Source organism: Microcaecilia unicolor, chromosome 10 (genome assembly GCF_901765095.1).
Source record: "Microcaecilia unicolor chromosome 10, aMicUni1.1, whole genome shotgun sequence".
NCBI classification, from domain to species: Eukaryota; Metazoa; Chordata; class Amphibia; order Gymnophiona; family Siphonopidae; genus Microcaecilia; species Microcaecilia unicolor.
In genome coordinates, this window is record NC_044040.1 from 203138278 (window position 1) to 203158988 (window position 20711).

General features: G+C 45.2%; 1 protein-coding gene across 1 annotated transcript in view; it reads left to right on the top strand.

Annotated features, from left to right (window-relative positions):
- The window catches only part of PIK3CA (phosphatidylinositol-4,5-bisphosphate 3-kinase catalytic subunit alpha), an 83246-nt gene that overhangs the window by 49100 nt on the left and 13435 nt on the right, over nt 1-20711 (top strand). The window contains 8 exon segments of the mRNA XM_030215780.1: nt 9023-9104; nt 10067-10231; nt 12001-12104; nt 12789-12960; nt 13610-13716; nt 14383-14504; nt 15152-15230; nt 19713-19883. Of these exon segments, the coding sequence (XP_030071640.1) occupies nt 9023-9104; nt 10067-10231; nt 12001-12104; nt 12789-12960; nt 13610-13716; nt 14383-14504; nt 15152-15230; nt 19713-19883 (1002 nt within the window).

Genomic DNA, 20711 nt, shown 5'->3' on the forward strand with positions numbered 1-20711 from the left:
AAAGTCCACCACCCTAACCACTAGGCCACTCCTCCACTGTTGCTACTATTTGAGATTCTACATATTCCACTAGCAACATTCCATGTAGAAGTCGGCCCTTGCAGATCACCACAATGTGGCCGCACAGGACGTCAGACTCACAGAAACAGAAGCCTGCGCAGCCTTTTACATGGAATGTTGCTAGTGGAATAGCAACATTCCATGTAGAATCTCCAATAGTATCTATTTTATTTTTGTTACATTTGTACCCTGCGCTTTCCCACTCATGGCAGGCTCAATGCAGCTTACATGGGGCAATGGAGGGTTAAGTGACTTTGCCCAGAGTCACAAGGAGCTGCCTGTGCCGGGAATCGAACTCAGTTCCCCAGGACCAAAGTCCACCACCCTAACCACTAGGCCACTCCTCCTCCATAGTTGGCAAGATTGCCGCTGGAAGTTGCAGCAGCCATTTTTACCACGGAGATTGCATAGGCAGGAGCGAGTGGGGATTTTTACTGCACCAATGCACCACTAGACCACCAGGGTGCTACAGTAGGTCTAAGAGGGGGGGCTACCGGGCTACCGGTTCAGGGGGGCTGGCAGTGATGGAGGGACACTATAGCAGCTTTTAAACTAAAATGGGGGGAAAAGCCGACAGTCACCCAGGAGCACATGGTTCGGTGTGGAGCATCTTTAAAGGATACTATTGAAACAGGACATTTAGGGAATCCCAATAAAGAGGTTCAACAATGGTGAAAGAAAACCAGATGTGTTTAAGGAGAGAGCAGGATAAAGGATGAACATTATCCCTGTTAAGTTCTAAGCAGCTTGTAGATGCAAGGGAAAAAAACACAAGTTGAAGTGCCTGTATACAAATGCTAGAAGCCTAAGAAATAAGATGGGACAGTTAGAGTATATAGCACTAAATGATGAGGTAGATATAATAGGCATCTCAGAGACTTGGTGGAAGGAAGACAGTCAATGGGACAATGTTAACAGGGTACAAATTACATCACAATGATAGAGGGGATCAAATTGGAGGGGGTTGTGTTATATGTTAAAGAGAGAATAGAGTCAATATAAACATTCTACATGAAACAGATAGCAGCTTGGAATCATTCTGGATAGAAATGCCATGTGTGAAGGGAAGGAGTATTCTTGTAGGGCTGTACTACCATCCACCAGGACAGAACGAGCAGACAGATGAAGAAATGTTCACAGGAAAGCTGGCAAATTGGACAACAGTATAATAATGGGTGATTTCAATTACCTTGAATCCAAGATATATTCACAACAGAGTGGTAATAGAACCAAAAACCTAAGAAATCCACTCTCTTCTACTTAAATGTTGAAATAGCAAAAAAAAAAAAAAAAACTGGAGAAGAAATACATCAGACGACAAGAAGTCATGCCACAGCAACTAATAAGCACGTTCCTTCATAATCACAGGTCAGAAAAAAAACTCCACTTAATAGAAAAAACAGCTTTTCAGCATTACAATGGGTTAATGTACATATTCTCCGAGGACAAGCAGGCTGCTTGTTCTCACTGATGGGTGACGTCCACGGCAGCCCCTCCAATCGGAAACTTCACTAGCAAAGTCCTTTGCTAGCCCTCGCGCGCCCGCGCGCACCGCGCATGCGCGGCCGTCTTCCCGCCCGAAACCGGCTCGAGCCGGCCAGTCTTCTTTTGTCCGCACTCGGTACGGTCGTGTTTTCGCCGTGTCGAGCCCCGGAAAGTCGACCTCGCGCGTCCAATTTGTTTTGAACGTGTTTTTTTCCTTCGGGAAAGCTTTGTCCTAGTCGGGAAGTGCTCCGGAAACCCCCCGCCGGGTTTCGTGTAAATCCTCCCCGTACTTCCAGCTTTTTTGCCCCGGTAAGTTTTCTTTCGTTGTCGGGGTAGGCCTCTTTTCGGCCTCGGTCGAGATTTTTTCTCCCTCTAAATTTGGTGCTTCAATTTTCGCCATTTCGGCTTTTGATTTCGCCGGCGTGATTTTTCCGCCCATGACATCGAAGCCTTCCAGCGGCTTCAAGAAGTGCACCCAGTGCGCCCGGGTTATCTCGCTCACTGATCGACACTCGTCGTGTCTTCAGTGTCTGGGGGCCGAGCACCGCCCTCAGAACTGCAGTCTGTGTTCCCTGCTTCAAAGGCGGACTCAGGTAGCGAGACTAGCCCAGTGGAACGTGTTGTTCTCGGGCTCTTCGTCGGCATCGGCACCGGGATCTTCGAGTGCATCGACGTCGTCAGCGTCCAGACCATCTTCCTCGGCCGCCCCTGCATCGAGTGCATCGAGGCATCGGGCCTCTGCATCGGCGCCGAGACATCGGATAGCTGCATCGACGTCGGTGGTACCAGGACCTCGTCTGCTGATGTCGTCGGACGGTGGTGCATCGGGTGGAGTGCAGGTGAGGGCTGTCCATTCCCCTGCTGGTGGCGGTGAGCCCTCGGGTGGGTCTCCGCCTACCCTGAGGGCTCCTGCGGTACAGCCCCCCCGAGATCGACCTTCTTCAGTCTCGGCCCCGAGGAAGCGACGGATGGATTCGACGTCCTCCTCGTCGGTGCCGGGGAGCTCCGGTGACATGCTTCGGAAGAAATCGAAGAAGCATCGACACCGGTCTCCTCCCCGTGTCGGCACCGAGAGCTCTGGGTCGCTGAGGGATTCGGCACCCAGCAGGCATCGGCACCGAGAGGACCGCTCACCCTCTGTTCAGGAGGTGTCGATGCGCTCCGCTCTGGACAGCCCGGAACAGCCTCCACGCCCGGAACAGGTACTGACGTCGACGCCTGCATCGACCTCTCAGCCTTTCTCTGCAGCCGCTCTAAACGAGAGCCTCCGGGCCGTTCTCCCAGAGATTCTGGGAGAGCTGTTGCGCCCTACCCCTCCGGTACCGGCGGTGCTTGCGCCACCGGTACCGTCGAGCGTGGCGCCGGCTGGCCCATCGCCCAGGTTGAGGTCCCCGACGTCGGTACCGCGTGCGGTACCGACCGCGGCCACCTCCCAGGAAGGCTCCCCGACTACGTCGGCGGAGGGAGCTTCGCCGATGCGGGCGAGGGAGTCTACCTCTCGACGCCCCCATCGTGGACGGGGTTCCACGGAGTCGAGCAGGGCGAGGTTGCAGACACAGGTCCGTGAACTTGTGTCTGACACCGAGGGTGAGGCCTCGTGGGAGGAAGAGGAAGATCCCAGATATTTCTCTGACGAGGAGTCTGAGGGTCTTCCGTCTGATCCCACTCCCTCTCCTGAGAGACAGCTTTCTCCTCCCGAGAGTCTGTCTTTTGCCTCCTTTGTCCGGGAGATGTCTACGGCCATCCCCTTCCCGGTGGTTGTGGAGGACGAGCCCAGGGCTGAAATGTTTGAGCTCCTGGACTATCCTTCTCCACCTAAGGAAGCGTCCACTGTTCCCTTGCACCATGTCCTGAAGAAGACATTGCTTGCGAACTGGACCAAGCCATTAACTAATCCCCACATTCCCAAGAAGATCGAGTCCCAGTACCGGATCCATGGGGACCCAGAGCTGATGCGCACTCAGTTGCCTCATGACTCTGGAGTTGTGGATTTGGCCCTAAAGAAGGCTAAGAGTTCTAGGGAACATGCTTCGGCGCCCCCGGGCAAGGACGCTAGAACCTTAGACTCCTTTGGGAGGAAGGCCTACCATTCCTCTATGCTCGTGTCCAAGATCCAGTCTTACCAGCTCTACACGAGCATACACATGCGGAATAATGTGCGGCAGTTGGCGGGCTTGGTTGATGCTCTTCCCCCTGAGCAAGCCAAGCCTTTTCAGGAGGTGGTCAGGCAGCTGAAGGCGTGCAGAAAATTCCTGGCCAGAGGAGTTTATGACACTTTTGATGTTGCGTCCAGGGCCGCTGCTCAAGGTGTGGTGATGCGCAGGCTCTCATGGCTGCGTGCCGCCGACCTGGAGAATAGAATCCAGCAGCGGATTGCGGACTCGCCTTGCCGTGCGGATAACATTTTTGGCGAAAAAGTCGAGCAGGTGGTAGAGTCTCTCCACCAGCGGGACACCGCATTCGACAAGTTCGCCCGCCGGCAGCCTTCAGCTTCTACCTCTACAGGTAGACGATTTTTCGGGGGAAGGAAGACTGTTCCCTATACTTCTGGCAAGCGTAGGTACAATCCTCCTTCCCGACAGCCTGCGGCCCAGGCTAAGCCCCAGCGCGCTCGCTCTCGTCAGCAGCGTGCGAATCAGCAAGGCCCCGCGGCTCCCCAGCAAAAGCAAGGGGCGAGCTTTTGACTGGCTCCAGCAGAGCATAGCCGACATCCAAGTGTCAGTGCCGGGCGACCTGCCTGTCGGAGGGAGGTTGAAAGCTTTTCACCAAAGGTGGCCTCTCATAACCTCCGATCAGTGGGTTCTCCAAATAGTCCGGCAAGGATACACCCTCAATTTGGCCTCACAACCTCCAAATTGTCCACCGGGAGCTCAGTCCTACAGCTTCCAGCACAAGCAGGTACTTGCAGAGGAACTCTCCGCCCTTCTCAGCGCCAATGCGGTCGAGCCCGTGCCATCCGGGCAAGAAGGGCTGGGGTTCTATTCCAGGTACTTCCTTGTGGAAAAGAAAACAGGGGGGATGCGTCCCATCCTAGACCTAAGGGCCCTGAACAAATATCTCGTAAAAGAAAAGTTCAGGATGCTTTCCCTGGGCACCCTTCTCCCCATGATTCAGCAAAACGATTGGCTATGCTCTCTGGACTTGAAGGATGCCTACACACACATCCCGATACTGCCAGCTCACAGACAGTATCTGCGATTTCAGCTGGGCGCACGCCACTTCCAGTACTGTGTGCTACCCTTTGGGCTCGCCTCTGCGCCCAGGGTGTTCACAAAGTGCCTAGCTGTGGTAGCAGCGGCGCTTCGCAGGCTGGGGGTGCACGTGTTCCCATATCTCGACGATTGGCTGGTGAAGAACACATCCGAGGCAGGAGCCCTGCAGTCCATGCAGATGACTATTCGCCTCCTGGAGCTACTGGGGTTTGTGATAAATTACCCAAAGTCCCATCTTCTCCCAGTGCAGAAACTCGAATTCATCGGAGCCCTGCTGGATTCTCGGACGGCTCGCGCCTATCTCCCAGAGGCGAGGGCCAACAACTTGTTGTCCCTCGTCTCGCGGGTGCGAGCGTCCCAGCAGATCACAGCTCGGCAGATGTTGAGATTGCTGGGCCACATGGCTTCCACAGTTCATGTGACTCCCATGGCCCGCCTTCACATGAGATCTGCTCAATGGACCCTAGCCTCCCAGTGGTATCAGGCCGCCGGGGGTCTAGAGGACGTGATCCACCTGTCCACGAGTTTTCTCGAATCCCTGTATTGGTGGACGATTTGCTCCAATTTGACTCTGGGACGTCCCTTCCAAATTCCTCAGCCTCAAAAAGTGCTGACCACGGATGCGTCTCTCCTGGGATGGGGAGCTCATGTCGATGGGCTTCACACCCAAGGAAGGTGGTCCCTCCAAGAAAGCGATCTACAGATCAATCTTCTGGAGTTGCGAGCGATCTGGAACGCTCTGAAGGCTTTCAGAGATCGGCTGTCCCACCAAATTATCCAAATTCAGACAGACAATCAGGTTGCCATGTACTATGTCAACAAGCAGGGGGGCACCGGATCTCGCCCCCTGTGTCAGGAAGCCGTCAGCATGTGGCTCTGGGCTCGCCGTCAAGGCATGGTGCTCCAAGCCACATATCTGGCAGGCGTAAACAACAGTCTGGCCGACAGGTTGAGCAGGATTATGCAACCTCACGAGTGGTCGCTCAATTCCCGTGTGGTGCGACAGATCTTCCAGGCGTGGGGCACCCCCCTGGTGGATCTCTTCGCATCTCAAGTGAACCACAAGGTCCCTCAGTTCTGTTCCAGGCTTCAGGCCCACGGCAGACTGGCGTCGGATGCCTTCCTCCTGGATTGGGGGGAAGGTCTGCTGTATGCTTATCCTCCCATTCCTCTGGTGGGGAAGACTTTGTTGAAACTCAAGCAAGACCGAGGCACCATGATTCTGATTGCTCCCTTTTGGCCGCGTCAGATCTGGTTCCCTCTTCTTCTGGAGTTATCCTCCGAAGAACCGTGGAGATTGGAGTGTTTTCCGACCCTCATCACGCAGGACGAAGGGGCTCTTCTGCATCCCAACCTCCAGTCCCTGGCTCCCACGGCCTGGATGTTGAGGGCGTAGACTTTGCCTCTTTGGGTCTGCCAGAGGGTGTCTCCCGCATCTTGCTTGCTTCCAGGAAAGACTCCACTAAGAGAAGTTACTTCTTTCATTGGAGGAGGTTTGCCGTCTGGTGTGACAGCAAGGCCCTAGATCCTCGCTCTTGTCCTACACAGACCCTGCTTGAATACCTTCTCCACTTGTCTGAGTCTGGTCTGAAGACCAACTCCGTAAGGGTTCACCTTAGTGCAATCAGTGCATACCATTACCAAGTGGAAGGTAAGCCGATCTCAGGACAGCCTTTAGTTGTTCGCTTCATGAGAGGTTTGCTTTTGTCAAAGCCCCCTGTCAAGCCTCCTACAGTGTCATGGGATCTCAATGTCGTTCTCACCCAGCTGATGAAACCTCCTTTCGAGCCACTGAATTCCTGCCATCCGAAGTACTTGACCTGGAAGGTCATTTTCTTGGTGGCAGTTACCTCGGCTCGTAGAGTCAGTGAGCTTCAGGCCCTGGTAGCCCAGGCCCCTTACACCAAATTTCATCACAACAGAGTAGTCCTCCGCACTCACCCTAAGTTTCTGCCAAAGGTTGTGTCGGAGTTCCATCTGAACCAGTCAATTGTCTTGCCAACATTCTTTCCCCGTCCTCATTCCTGCCCTGCTGAACGTCAGCTGCACACATTGGACTGCAAGAGAGCATTGGCCTTCTATCTGGAGCGGACACAGCCCCACAGACAGTCCGCCCAATTGTTTGTTTCTTTTGATCCCAACAAGAGGGGAGTGGCTGTAGGGAAACGCACCATATCCAATTGGCTAGCAGATTGCATTTCCTTCACTTACGCCCAGGCTGGGCTGGCTCTTGAGGGTCATGTCACGGCTCATAATGTTAGAGCCATGGCAGCGTCGGTAGCCCACTTGAAGTCAGCCACCATGGAGGAAATTTGCAAAGCTGCGACGTGGTCATCTGTCCACACATTCACATCTCATTACTGCCTGCAGCAGGATACCCGACGTGACAGTCGGTTCGGGCAGTCAGTTCTTCAGAACCTGTTTGGGCTTTAGGATCCAACTCCACCCCCCGAGGGCCCTGTTTGTTCTGTTCCAGGCTACACTCTCAGTTAGTTGGTAAATTTTTTAGGTCAATCTCAGTTATGTCCTCGCCGTTGCGAGGCCCAATTGACCAATGTTGTTGTTTTGAGTGAGCCTGGGGGCTAGGGATACCCCATCAGTGAGAACAAGCAGCCTGCTTGTCCTCGGAGAAAGCGAATGCTACATACCTGTAGAAGGTATTCTCCGAGGACAGCAGGCTGATTGTTCTCACAAACCCGCCCGCCTCCCCTTTGGAGTTGTGTCTTCCCTTGAAGTGTATTGTCTTGCTACATACTGGACTGGCCGGCTCGAGCCGGTTTCGGGCGGGAAGACGGCCGCGCATGCGCGGTGCGCGCGGGCGCGCGAGGGCTAGCAAAGGACTTTGCTAGTGAAGTTTCCGATTGGAGGGGCTGCCGTGGACGTCACCCATCAGTGAGAACAATCAGCCTGCTGTCCTCGGAGAATACCTTCTACAGGTATGTAGCATTCGCTTTACTGCCAAAGGCGTATAATAATGTCCCCAGCAACCGTTTCATAACAGCAGTAGCAACTTCAGAAATGTCAATAGCAGTCCAATACAAAAACCACAATACTCATCTGGCAGTCGCTGGAAACACAAATCCCAACAGGAGTACCCTGTTTCTCCCACCAGAGCATCATCAGGGGAAACAAAACGAACAGCCTTTTGCCTCCACTGCTTGCTCAAAGATGGCCGAGTGCAAATCTGGACACCAACTTTTCAAACCAATACGTCATGATGTCAACAAAGAAATCCATTACAGAAATGCTTTCCACTCCAAAGCGGCATTCAAAACCGCTAGGCATTACAGTCTGTAGTTCAGAAATCCAGCGATTTGTTATATTAACTAAACTGAATTAAATTTAAAAATTTTATATGTAAGAAATCACTAGGCATGTCACCAAAGTGCATAGCCGATGCGTCGGGAGTTGTATGTGCAGCCAAAAAAAGAATTTGAATTTTTTTGTCTGCACATACAGCTCCTGATGAAGGAATATGACACAGGGCACCTCATAGAGCTGCAGTCGGTTTCAGAAGTGCTATAGCTAAGTGATATATATACATCTATATCGCTTTGATAACAGCAATTCTACGCTTGAATTGAGAGCTTGCTTTGATTATATTATAATTCATTATATTGTTTCTATGGCTATATATCATATTCACATAAGAAATCACAGGGATGTGTGAACTTGGTCACCATAGTTAGCGGAAGTAGCTAACAGCTGTATTCTGCTCAAGTGACACAGTGGCTGTGCGCTTTGGTGACACGCTGAGTGATTTCTTACACTTAAAACTTTTTAATTCAGTTTGGTTAATATAACATATCCCATAGAGCAATATTTAAAGTTGCTATTGGAGAGGATTAGGTATTGTGACCTGGCTTGGCCACTGTTGGAAACAGGATACTGGGCTAGATGGCCCATTAGTCTGACCCAATATGGCTATTCTTATGTTCTTATAACACTACCGGGAGGGAGGGAATAGGGGGGGGGGGGGGGGATGCTGGACACCGTGGGAAGGGAGAGAAGGAAAGATGGAAGGGTAGGGAAGCTGGAATATAAATCGGTTTACATTTGAGTTAACATTCCCCCCCCCCCCCCCCCCCCCCCCCTTTTTTTTTTTAAGGGGAAAATGTTATCTCGGTTTATATTTGAGTACATACGGTATCTTTTCAGAGCAGTTTACAATGGAACTGGTTATAGAGACTTAATCATACAACTCTCTGAACCATCTGGCTTGTGTATGAAATCAAACGAACCCCCTTTTTTTTCCCCCCCTATAGACACTATTGTTTAAACACCCCTGAAATTCTTCCAAAGCTGCTTCTGGCTGTTAAATGGAACTCCAGAGATGAAGTTGCACAGGTATGAAACGTTTATTTGTCATAAGCTCCATCAATTATATTTCCTACGTATGAAAGCCAAAGCTTAGCATATTAAATATCAGTGTCATGAGTGGCCTCTTATTTTTCATAGCTAGTTGTTACATTGAAGAGTGCTATTTTGGTATTTAATAGAGAATGGAAGAAGTATAACATTTCTTAAATATAGTAGGAGAGGGCTGGGATAAGAGGAACTTGTGAAGGGATGGGTAGAAGGAGGGAACAAATGAGGTTGGCAAAATAGAGTTGGGAGAGAGAAGGTGGTGGTACAGCAGGTAGTGAAAGGGAGGAGATGGAAAGGAGGGATTCATGAAGGGGTAAGGTTACCATATGGCTCCAGAAAAAGGAGGACAGATTGATCCAGTCTGGGTTTTACTTCCATTGTTTTCAATTGAAGCAAAACCTGGACTGGATCAATGTGTCCTTTTTCTGGAGCCATATGGTAACCCTATGAAGGGGAGATGAGAGAAGACCCCTTCGCCTGGAAACTCTGAATTCAATCAGAGATGCACTCTCCAAAGAGTCTGTGTGCATCTGTGTTTTGATGCTGCATCAGAATGCGGTCATGAGACTTCCCACATGTATCTGATGTTCACATTCTGGTATCAACCGGCAGATGGCTAGAGCAGATCGTCAGTGGTGATGGTATAGGCAGAAAATAGCAGAATTCAGAAGGTACCCAAGAAAGGAAGAAAATACCCTTAATGGTAGGAAATGACACTAAAGCTGAAAACAGGTACGATCTACAACATTTCAGTAGGTGTGCAATCAGAATCGGCATCAGATGATTTGTTTAAATTCCTTAAGATGATCATTCACTTAATAGACTGTATTGTAAAACTCTGTAAATAACACTGATAATTAAACATTTGTCTGTACTGAATTCATTGATCTGTCTCTCTGCTACAGCTCCTGAGCAGTGTTTTTCTTCATTCTTGTACACAGATGTACTGTCTATTAAAGGATTGGCCTCCAATAAAACCAGAGCAAGCAATGGAGCTGCTGGACTGTAATTACCCTGATCCCATGGTGCGCGCCTTTGCTGTGAAGTGTCTGGAGAAGTATTTAACAGATGACAAGCTGTCACAGTACCTAATCCAATTAGTTCAGGTATAGTAGTGGTTCTCAGCATTTGAGATGATCTTTAATCCTAATGCTGTCAGGTGAAAACATTCTGAAATTTCATTTAAATTATTGGGTATCAAAAAAAAAAAATCCGTTGTATTTATCTTGTACTTGAACTAAAATGGTCAGTGACCAGAGGACTCCATATACTATACCAGTCTGTACTGTGGTCTCCTCCCTTGTAATGTGTGCTTGTTACACATAGATATATAGCAGTATCAGAGTGGCAAATGTGAGTTGGGGACAAGTGGTAAACTATAGTGAACACCCTATCACTGGAACAAATTAATCTCTTCGCTTTAAAGCAGCAGTGTTTTCTGTTTATTACAAACATTGTTTTGGCAGCTTGTAGGAGGCTAAGGGGATTTGGTAAACAAGAAATGCTATATTATGTCCAGATCTAAATTATGTAGAAAAAGCCATTTTCTCCTGTTTGTGTAGCACTGTACTATAGTGCTGATATGGTCTCAAACACAGTTCCAGCCTAGCTGGTATGAATGTACTTGACTCTTGTCAAAGGTGTGCAAACAGGGTTTCCAAGAGTACAGAAGGAGGGCTTCCTTATGTGATGTGTTCTTCCTTTCTGGACAGGAAGGGGAACTGGAGAGGCTAGGAGCATTGCTTCGTCTGCCCTCACACTGCTGGTCTGCAACTTGTTACTGCTTTGATTGCTGTGGTGGGGATAAAATAACCGTTTTCTAAAACTAAGAGGAGAGATGGGTTGAGTGAGAGGAGCTTAATATGAGTAGAGGGAGAGGAACCTGGAAGGTGGAAGAAGAGAGGAAAGTATTGACAAAAGATAGGAGAGAAAAGGTAGAGGGGGTGGGTGGGAGGGATAGGAGGAGAGGATAGGTTAGGGCTCTTCAGCTTGGAGAAGAGGCGGCTGAGGGGTGATATGATAGAAGTCTACAAGATAATGAGTGGAGTAGAGCGGACAGATGTTTGTTTACACTTTCTAACAATAATAGAACCAGGGGACATAAGATGAAGCTAGAATGTGGTAAATTTAAAACAAATAGGAGAAAGTTGTTTTTCTTTACTCAGCGCATAGTTAGACTCTGGAACTCGGAGAATGTAGTGACAGCAGTTGGTCTTGCTGAGTTTAAAGGGGGTTTGGACAGATTCCTGAAAGAAAAGTCCAATGAACATTATTAATTTAAATTATTGTTTTGTTTTTGGGGTTTTGCCGGGTTCTTGAGGCCTGGATTGGCCACTGTTGGAGACAGGATGCTGGGCTTGATGGACCCTTGGAGGCATATTTTCAAAGCACTTAGCCTTCCAAAGTTCCACAGAAACCTATGAAACTTTGGAAGGCTAAGTGCTTTGAAAATGTGCCTCCTTGGTCTTTTCCCAGTATGGCGGTGCTTATGTTCTTATGATAGTGGGAAGAGAAATGGAAAGGAGGCATCCATGAGGATAAATGTAGATGCAAAGGGAGAGAAGCTTTCTGAGAATGAAAGGGGCTCAGTAACTTGAAACCTAATTGAAGACCTGCTGTCAAAGGGGTTGTGAACTGCTGAGGTGTGGTACAGACTTCATTCTGATGCAAGACTTTTACCTTCTAATATCTACAGGTGTCTTTTTTTTTTTTCAAAACGTTTATGTAACCTCTAGAGGGTCCTGTACTTAAAAACTTTCATCACGTTAGTATGCTGATCCTATATTGTTATACAGCTGATTAAAAGAAAGATGAGACCATGAAGTCCACCCCAATTTAGAGCGCCACCTAATTTGTGTCATCTCTTTGTGGTTAGGTGTTGAAGTATGAGCAGTACTTGGACAACTTGTTGGTGAGGTTTTTGTTAAAGAAGGCATTGACTAATCAAAGGATAGGACATTTCTTCTTTTGGCACCTAAAGTAAGTTGGTCAACACAGTTGTGTGGGGCGGATGGTTGGGAGGCGGGGATAGTGCTGGGCAGACTTATACGGTCTGTGCCAGAGCCGGTGGTGGTTGGGGGGCGGGGGTAGTCCTGGGCAGACTTATACGGTCTGTGCCCTGAAAAAGACAGGTACAAATCAAGGTAAGGTATACACAAAAAATGGCACATGTGAGTTTATCTTGTTGGGCAGACTGGATGGACCTTGAAGGTCTTTTTTTCTGCCGTCATCTACTATGTTACTATGTTTTTATATGGGCAAGAAAGTAGCCCACACAAAGTGAAGTTTTTGCAAAGTTGGTGCTTTTTGTTTTTTTCGTGTTTGTCATGATTTAGTGTTCTGTTAATCTGATGATCTCGTGTGGCAACTAGATTTAGTGCATAAACATTACAGAGCTGTGAAGTGATCCAGTTTGAGGAGAGAGATATTGGACTAGTCCTAGATTTCAAACAACCCCATTCTGATGCGTTATGGGACCTGCAGCTTTGATTTCAAATGATGGACGCAGGGACTATAAATGCCATAATGCAGTGGGATGTAAATTCCAGGCCTGATCAAGTGCCTTCCTCCTTAAATTGGGCCCACTTGATTTGCTCTTGCATTAAAGTACATTTTGCAGCTGATGTGAAATAACATTTAGAATGGTGTATTCTGCACTGATAGGTCTGAAATGCACAATAAAAATGTGAGCCAACGCTTTGGCTTGCTTCTGGAGTTGTATTGCCGAGCCTGTGGAATGTACCTGAAACACTTAAGCAGGCAGGTGGAAGCAATGGAAAAACTGATTAATCTCACAGACATCCTCAAACAAGAGAAGAAAGATGAAACACAAAAGGTATTAGCATGCTCGGTTACCTAAAGCAAACATTACTGCTTGTATGTACGTGGTACTGCACCTTTGTACCAAGGTATTTTATCTCTGCTTATCAGCTCCAGATTGTATGATCATAGAAGTACACTAACTGTAATAGTTCTTATGCCTTTTATCAGGACTAACATCTGCCAACGTTACAGGCAAGGTGGTTGTTTCTCATATCCTGGACCATAATTATGCAAATCTAATCCACACAATATGGGCAGTCATTTTATTTGCTAATACATATGTTCGTGTATTGCAGTCTCGTTTTATAGCATGGATTAGGGAACAGCAGATTTATTTCTTGTAAAAGTTTGATGTGGCTACATTTGATTAGTATAACATTGTACAGGGTGATTGTGGAGTCAAAACCTTTAGTTTGTTGTCACCAAGAATCGCTGTGATAATTTCAGAGTCAGAAACTCTACAGATTAAAAGCCAGTAGATGGGGCCCAGCTGAGGTTTAATTGGGTTTTTTTCCCCCATCCTTTACAATATAATATACAAACAGGTCAGCTTTAAGAAAATATATGTGGTAATTGCATGAGATGGTGACACACATCTAACATCTATATAAAGTTCTGATTATTTTTTTATCCTCTCGGCTGACTGTACAATTCTCTCTTAGGTACAAATGAAATTCCTTGTTGAACAAATGAGGCGTCCGGACTTCATGGATGCCTTGCAAGGCTTTAGCTCCCCTCTTAACCCTGCCCACCAGTTGGGAACCCTGAGGTGTGTGCTTTCTTTAGAGAGACTTCCTTTCTGCAGCAGTATTCTCTCTTTAGGAATGGGAAATAGTTTTCAGTGTGTGTAACTTCAGAATGGTGATAGATTGATGATAATAAAAAGAAACCACTGTGACTTTCAGGCTTTTCTGAAGAGATTGCTACCTTTGCAAAGAAGACAGAATATGAAGCTTTGGAAGTGTGTGTGAGTGCGTGTGTTTTGTTCTGGACCTGATGCCAGCTGTTGCCCACACTAGAAGGGAACTCCTAGAGCCCACTTCACTGTATGTTAATTCAAGAGGCTTTAACTTAGCTGAAGAAACTTTGATTGTGGCCATATGTACAACTGAACTCTCATTGCTGCCTCTGCAAGCCAAGGCTTAAGTGCATTGGGTCTCTTTGAAGTGTTTGCCTTTCATAAATGCTTTCCCTAATATTGTTTTGTCTGGGAAATATATAACATGATTTTGGCTGAATTGTTGTAGGTAAGACAGCTGTTTAATTCCCATTTTAAACCTTTATCTAGGTTAGAAATGGTCAGGGGTCCCACAAAATGACTAGAGTGAGATATACTGCTGTTGACATAGGGAAGAGATCTCGCTGTAGGATAATCATTAATGTTATTCTTTAAGAAGAAGTTATCTAAAAAGTGGATTTGGCTTTTTCTTATTAGGCTTGAGGAATGCAGGATTATGTCTTCTGCAAAGAGGCCGCTCTGGCTGAACTGGGAAAACCCGGATATTATGTCTGAACTATTGTTTCAGAACAATGAAATTATCTTTAAAAATGGGGATGGTAAGAATAAAATCATTCCACTTTGTAATTCCCACATATTGCTGCTCCAGTGATGCCAACAAAAACTTTCTCTGTTAACAGACTAGTGTCTTCTTTTCAGTATGAGTAATTCCTAGGCAGTGGATGGAAGAGGATCATTCTAATACTTAACCTTTCCCTATCAGTAACAGTCAGCAGTGGGTTGAGATCCTGAGAAACCAAGTTTGATTCCCTCTGCTGCTCTGAGTGACCCTGGGCGCTTAGCCTTCCATTGCCCCAGGTACAATATAATACTAGATTATGAGTCCATTAGGGACAGTTCCAGTACCTGAAAAAAAAAATAGTAAACTGCTTAGGTCTAGGCGGTATATAAATACTAAAAATAAATAATAAATAAATTGATCAACATTGATTTCCCCTTACATGTATATGAAAGTAACTGTCAGCCATGCTCCAAAGGAAAAAAATGCTCCTTTTGCAGAGGATTCCTGATGCTTAAATGCCTCAAGGAATATTGAACAGAACTTGATTTTCCTGTTGGAGTGTGGCTACTGATTAGTCCTCAAAATATACAGAACACTGTTCTGAAGAAATGAGTTAAAGGAATTGCAAATGGGTATTTGCTAATGTTGGATTAGTGTAGTAACAGCTACACATATTTGTTTCAGATTTGCGACAGGATATGCTGACACTTCAGATCATCCGAATTATGGAAAACATTTGGCAAAATCAGGGTCTTGATCTTCGGTAAGTAGCAAAAAGGTGTCAGAATATTACTTAAATAATTTTCTCCGATGCCAACCAAGAGAGAGGCGCTAACAAATGAGCAACATCTGATGGCGCCCCACGCAGTATAAAAAAAAAAAACTTTCCCTAGCTTTGAAGCTGTGCAGAATTTCTGAACTTTTGATTGCACATGTGCAGTGCTTCCCACACTGCGGCGTTGTTTGTGTTGAAAGGCTTCAGTCTTAAATAAGGCGTACAACTCTGTTCTGCTGTCTTCTGAGAACACCTGCTTACAGGTAAGCTAATTATTTAGCCTCCAATCTGTGCAAGGTGTGCAGATGGCTAGGTTTATTTCCAAGATTAAAGGTTATCAATAGAAATCAAACAAAATAAAACATGGACTAACACGGCTACCACACTCCTCTACTCAAGATTAAAGGAAAAGGGGTGATGTCTTGGCATGGCCATTCAAAGTGAGGGAGCTGCTCAGGGAGTTTCTGGGGGATTTATATGCAGAAGATAACCAGCATATTGAGGAGTTCTTGCCTGGTGTCTAATAGGAAAGTGAGGTGGGTGATGGGGGGTACCCATCTAGTGAAATTAAATGGCCCTGTCAAACAAGTAGTCTTGGCCATTACGCTCTTGAGTGCAGGGAAGCACCAGGACTGGAGAGCTTGACAATAGAAGTTTATAAAATGTTCACCAGGCAGTTAGCTTCATGTATGGTTGATTATACTGTGTGAGGTGCATTGGGGAAGGTTGGGAGAGGCTACCCTATCAATGATAGGTATTAAGGTGACCCAAGCTTCTAACACCAGTAAAGGTACTTAACATAGATATCAAAAGTCCTGATGTGTAGGTTTAATGGTTGTATGCAAAAATGTATTTAATTCAAGTGGGTTTTGTCCCTTGGAGGCAGGTGGCTAACAATATCAATAAAATACTTAACTTGATTTGAGTAGCTAAGAACTCAAAATCTGAAGCTTATCTGTCGATGTTGAGAAAGCTTTTGATTATTTGCACTGGAACTACTTAAAGGTGGTTTTGTTCAGGGCAAGGATTAGCCTGGATTTCCCATATATACTGTAGACTGGGTCACCTGGGTGAGGGTCAGTGTTTGAGTTGAGGAGGAGTAGTAGTCTTCAAGGTTGCCCTTTCGCCGCTACTTTTTGAGCTAGTCATGGAGTCTCTGGCCACGAAGGTAAGAACAGCGGTTAATACCGGTGCAATCCAGGTTAGTTAAAAAGAATATAAATTTCAGTTATTCAGACAGTTAAGTAATCCTTTGCCTTTCCGGTGTAATTTGGTAAATTATTTGGCACACATGCCAAGGCCTCATAGTAAACCTGGTCAAATTGGGGGCATTTAGTCGAGAGTTCTTATTAGGATGCAGGTTAGTTTCCCCTTTAGGTGGGTGGAGCAGAAAGTCAGGTATCTAGAGATCTACTTAATGGTAGACAATTAGAAATGTTATGATGCATACTATAGGATGTTGAGGCTATTAAGTGGGATCTGAAAGCCTGGAACAGTTTGTACATCTCCTAGTTTGGCAGCATGGTATCTTTGAAGTGCGCAGTTACAGGTTTCCTTTATGCACAGTGGTCAACAAGGGAAGCATTTCAGCTCAGCAGTTTTTGGTTTTTTTTTTCCTCCTCTCTTGGACATTCCAACTCATTTGGAATAGGCCTTTTCTTGTCCTAGTGTCATGAATCTTCATATTTGCATCTTTACAGTGCCCACTAGCTTACTCCTTATCTTGCTTTGCCATTGTAGTGATAGCCCTCTTTCAAGGGCCGTGGTTTCTAGCTCCTTCCAGAATCCATTAGATGTGTGATCTGGCCACTGCTTTCATCCTTCCATCCTCCTCCCCCCCCCCCCCCCCTGAATACGACTTCTATAGCATCCCTAGCTAGCCTAAGGGCAGAAGCTGTTTGCAGCAATCTGGATTTCCCACATGGCATCATTATAGACTACTACAAAGCTCTTGAGCCTGCTTTCAAAAAAAAGAATTTCCAGTAAGAGTGGCAAGTGCTGCACACTTTACTTGGAAAACCTGGTTCAATAACCAGACTTCCTTGGAGAGAGGGTTTCTCAGCCATCACACAACTACAACTAGGTTTAAACGTCCAGTTTCCAAAGAGAAACCGTGGCCCTTAGAGCACCTTCGCTGCAATGGCTGAGGTGGAGGAAATAGAAAAATAGAAGAAAAATTCCTGGGTAGTGAACAAAAGGGCACATGGAACTGTGGCCCAACAAAGACTGGTTCTGGTTGAGCTGAAGGAAATTTCCAGACCACACCAAAACTTCACTGTCATGGGTATGAATATCAAAGCAGTGGAATCAAATGCATTTATTGGAACAATACCCGACGTGGCCACGTTTCGCCCTCAGGCTGCGTCAGGGGTACAAACTATAAAAACAAAACACAAGTATAAAAACATGTATAACCATATATATTAACAATGTCATAAGCATGATTCAACTAATAAAAGGCAATTATTTAAAAAAAGAGATTCAACATATATAAAACAATCCTTTAAGAGTTCTAAAAAAATATGTATAGACATACATGATATCATCTGTAAAACAGATATAATTATCATTAAAATCATACATCACATAAAAAAATTTTATCAGAACATCTACAATTACTCATATCACATTGAATTGTTTTGATTCTAATTGTATGATCTTAACATTTTTTATTGAGTTATAAATGTGATATGAGTAATTGTAGATGTTCTGATAAAAATTTTTTGTGATGTATGATTTTAATGATATCTGTTTTACAGATATCATGTATGTCTATACATTTTTTTTAGAACTCTTAAAGGATTGTTTTATATATGTTGAATCTCTTTTTTTAAATAATTGCCTTTTATTAGTTGAATCATGCTTATGACATTGTTAATATATATGGTTATACATGTTTTTATACTTGTTTTGTTTTTATAGTTTGTACCCCTGACGCAGCCTGAGGGCGAAACGTGGCCACGTCGGGTATTCCAATAAATGCATTTGATTCCACTGCTTTGTTGTTTATCTACTGTTTTGTAAGCAGTTGTGTGCCTTTTTGTTTTTTTTGTTTTGGATGGGTATGAATATCGAAAACTCTAAAAACAGCTCCACTTGTTAGCAATAAAGTGTATATACCTTGCCCAGTGTATCACATAACTCAGTTTTTATTTATTTATTTATAACATACCCCGCGCTTTCCCACTCAGCAGGTTCAATGCAGTTTACAAATCCTACAGTTTAAACAAAGTAGCATAACATGGATGCAGCTGTGATACAGTAAGTAATGAGGAGGTCATTTAAATAGTAATGCAGATTAAACAAAGTAATATAAAATGCATGTACATGTGATATAGTAAAATTGAAAGTGATCGTGAGATGGGTAAGGAAGGAGGATGCAGACACTACTTAAAAACAGGAGGAAAAGCCATACCCTTAACCTTACAAGCACTATTCAGTGCAAGCTCTAATCTTATCAAAGGCATAAACCTCCTATAAAAATTAACAAAGAAAAATGGGCATCATTTTAAGTTGGGTTTTTTTTTTTCCAATTCTTATAAGTTTATCTTTGAATTTGTTTAGCAATTTCCGTTTAGCTTCAGGAGTTTCAAACAATGTCCATGTCTGACCAGCGTCATGAATCACTGTACTGGACAAGATATATACATTGTTGCTAAGTGAAGCTGTTTTGATATTTTGGTGGTTTTTTTTAATATTGGAATTATCAGTACTCCATGTTCCTTTTTTTTTTTCTTATCTAGTGACTACTATGAAATGAGTGACATTTTAACACATCCTTCCATAGATGTACATAGCAAATCTCAAAACAGTTTTGAAAATGAAAATTCAGTGAAATTCAGCCCATCATGTTGAGCGGGACAACATCATTTTAAGGACTTCAAAATCTGAAATGTCAAACTCTTTGAGGTGTGCTTGCACACTCCCACTCAAGACCAAAGTAGCACAAGGCCAAAATGGATGTTTGCTGATGTTGAATTCCCCAGTGCAACAAAATGCAGCAAAACGATTTGAGATAATTTCAGATGTTTATGAAGCTGTATATATGAGGCTCAAATATACATAATATACAGAGTGATATTTAAAAGATTTGCTGGGATATCTAACCCCCCCCCCCCACCCTTGCTGCCCACTTAAGTTTGTCCCACCAGAGTTGGTATGGAAGGAATTGCAGGGGGGGTAGTGTTAACTGGGTATGTTTATGTACACAAGTTTATCCTGATATGTTATACATTACTTAACCCCTGCTTCCTGGGCTGTTGAATGTTAACCTGATAGTGATCAAAGCTTTTTGAAAGTACTTTAAAAATTAACTTTATTGTATTGAAAAAAAAGCATTCCTGCATAGGGGTCTTCCTCACGTTTTGTAACTTTTTGAGAGATTTGTGGTCATAACACTGAACAGCCATTTAGAAGGTTTATTTGTTTTAATCTGTGTTCGTCAAACTTTTTTTTTTTTTTTTTAATCAGGATGTTGCCTTATGGCTGCTTATCCATTGGAGACTGTGTGGGTCTGATTGAGGTGGTGAGGAGTTCCCATACAATCATGCAGATCCAGTGCAAAGGAGGCATAAAGGGGGCATTGCAGTTTAACAGCCACACACTGCACCAGTGGCTCAAGGACAAAAATAAAGGAGAGATGTGAGTTCTATCTACACAAACGTTCATATCTATGTATTCATTTATTAAGCATGACAAGTTCAAGGTTCTGCTTTGATATACCGCATATTATACTTAAAATAATGGCGGTTAGAGCAGTAGATAAAACAACAAAAGAAAAATACATGCAAAAGAAACATATATAAGCAGGACATGCACGTAAGGAAAAGGAATATGTATCTATATGTATATATATATATATATATATTATGTAAGAAGGAAGAGGCTGTCCTACCCTGGTTAGGCCCCTAGTGGGCGTAGTTCCCCTAAAATGGCCAGGGAAAAGGGCTGGGTGAGTTGCTGAAGGGAGCCAGAAAGGGGAGGTATAGCTGGAGGTCGCTAGGACCGGGGCGAGTCCTGGAGGATAGCTGGAGGTCGCTAGGACCGGGGAGAGTCCTGGGGATAGAAGCAAACACAGTCAGGTTTCACCTCTCAGGCTATTTTCATACAGAACTTTATTCCAGCCTCTGGGGCACACTTCTTTTAGCTTAAAACACTTTCACAAGCTACAAGCTTCAACAGTTCTTCCAGCTTAACCATTTCATTTCTTCCTACTCAGGGCAATCTTCCCTTTGAAACATTTCTTCTTGCACAGTTCAATATCCATAGATTTCTTCCCCCTGAGCCCTCTCACACAGGCCTTTGGGCTCAGTACTAACTCAGTCCCTGGACACACAGTCCCTCCTTGTAGCACACAGCTCTAGACACAGTCTTTTCATCTTGGACCCACAGTCCCTCTTCACTGTTGTAGACACACAGCCTTTTCCTCTGGGACACACAGTACCTCTTCACTGCCCTAGACACTCTAGG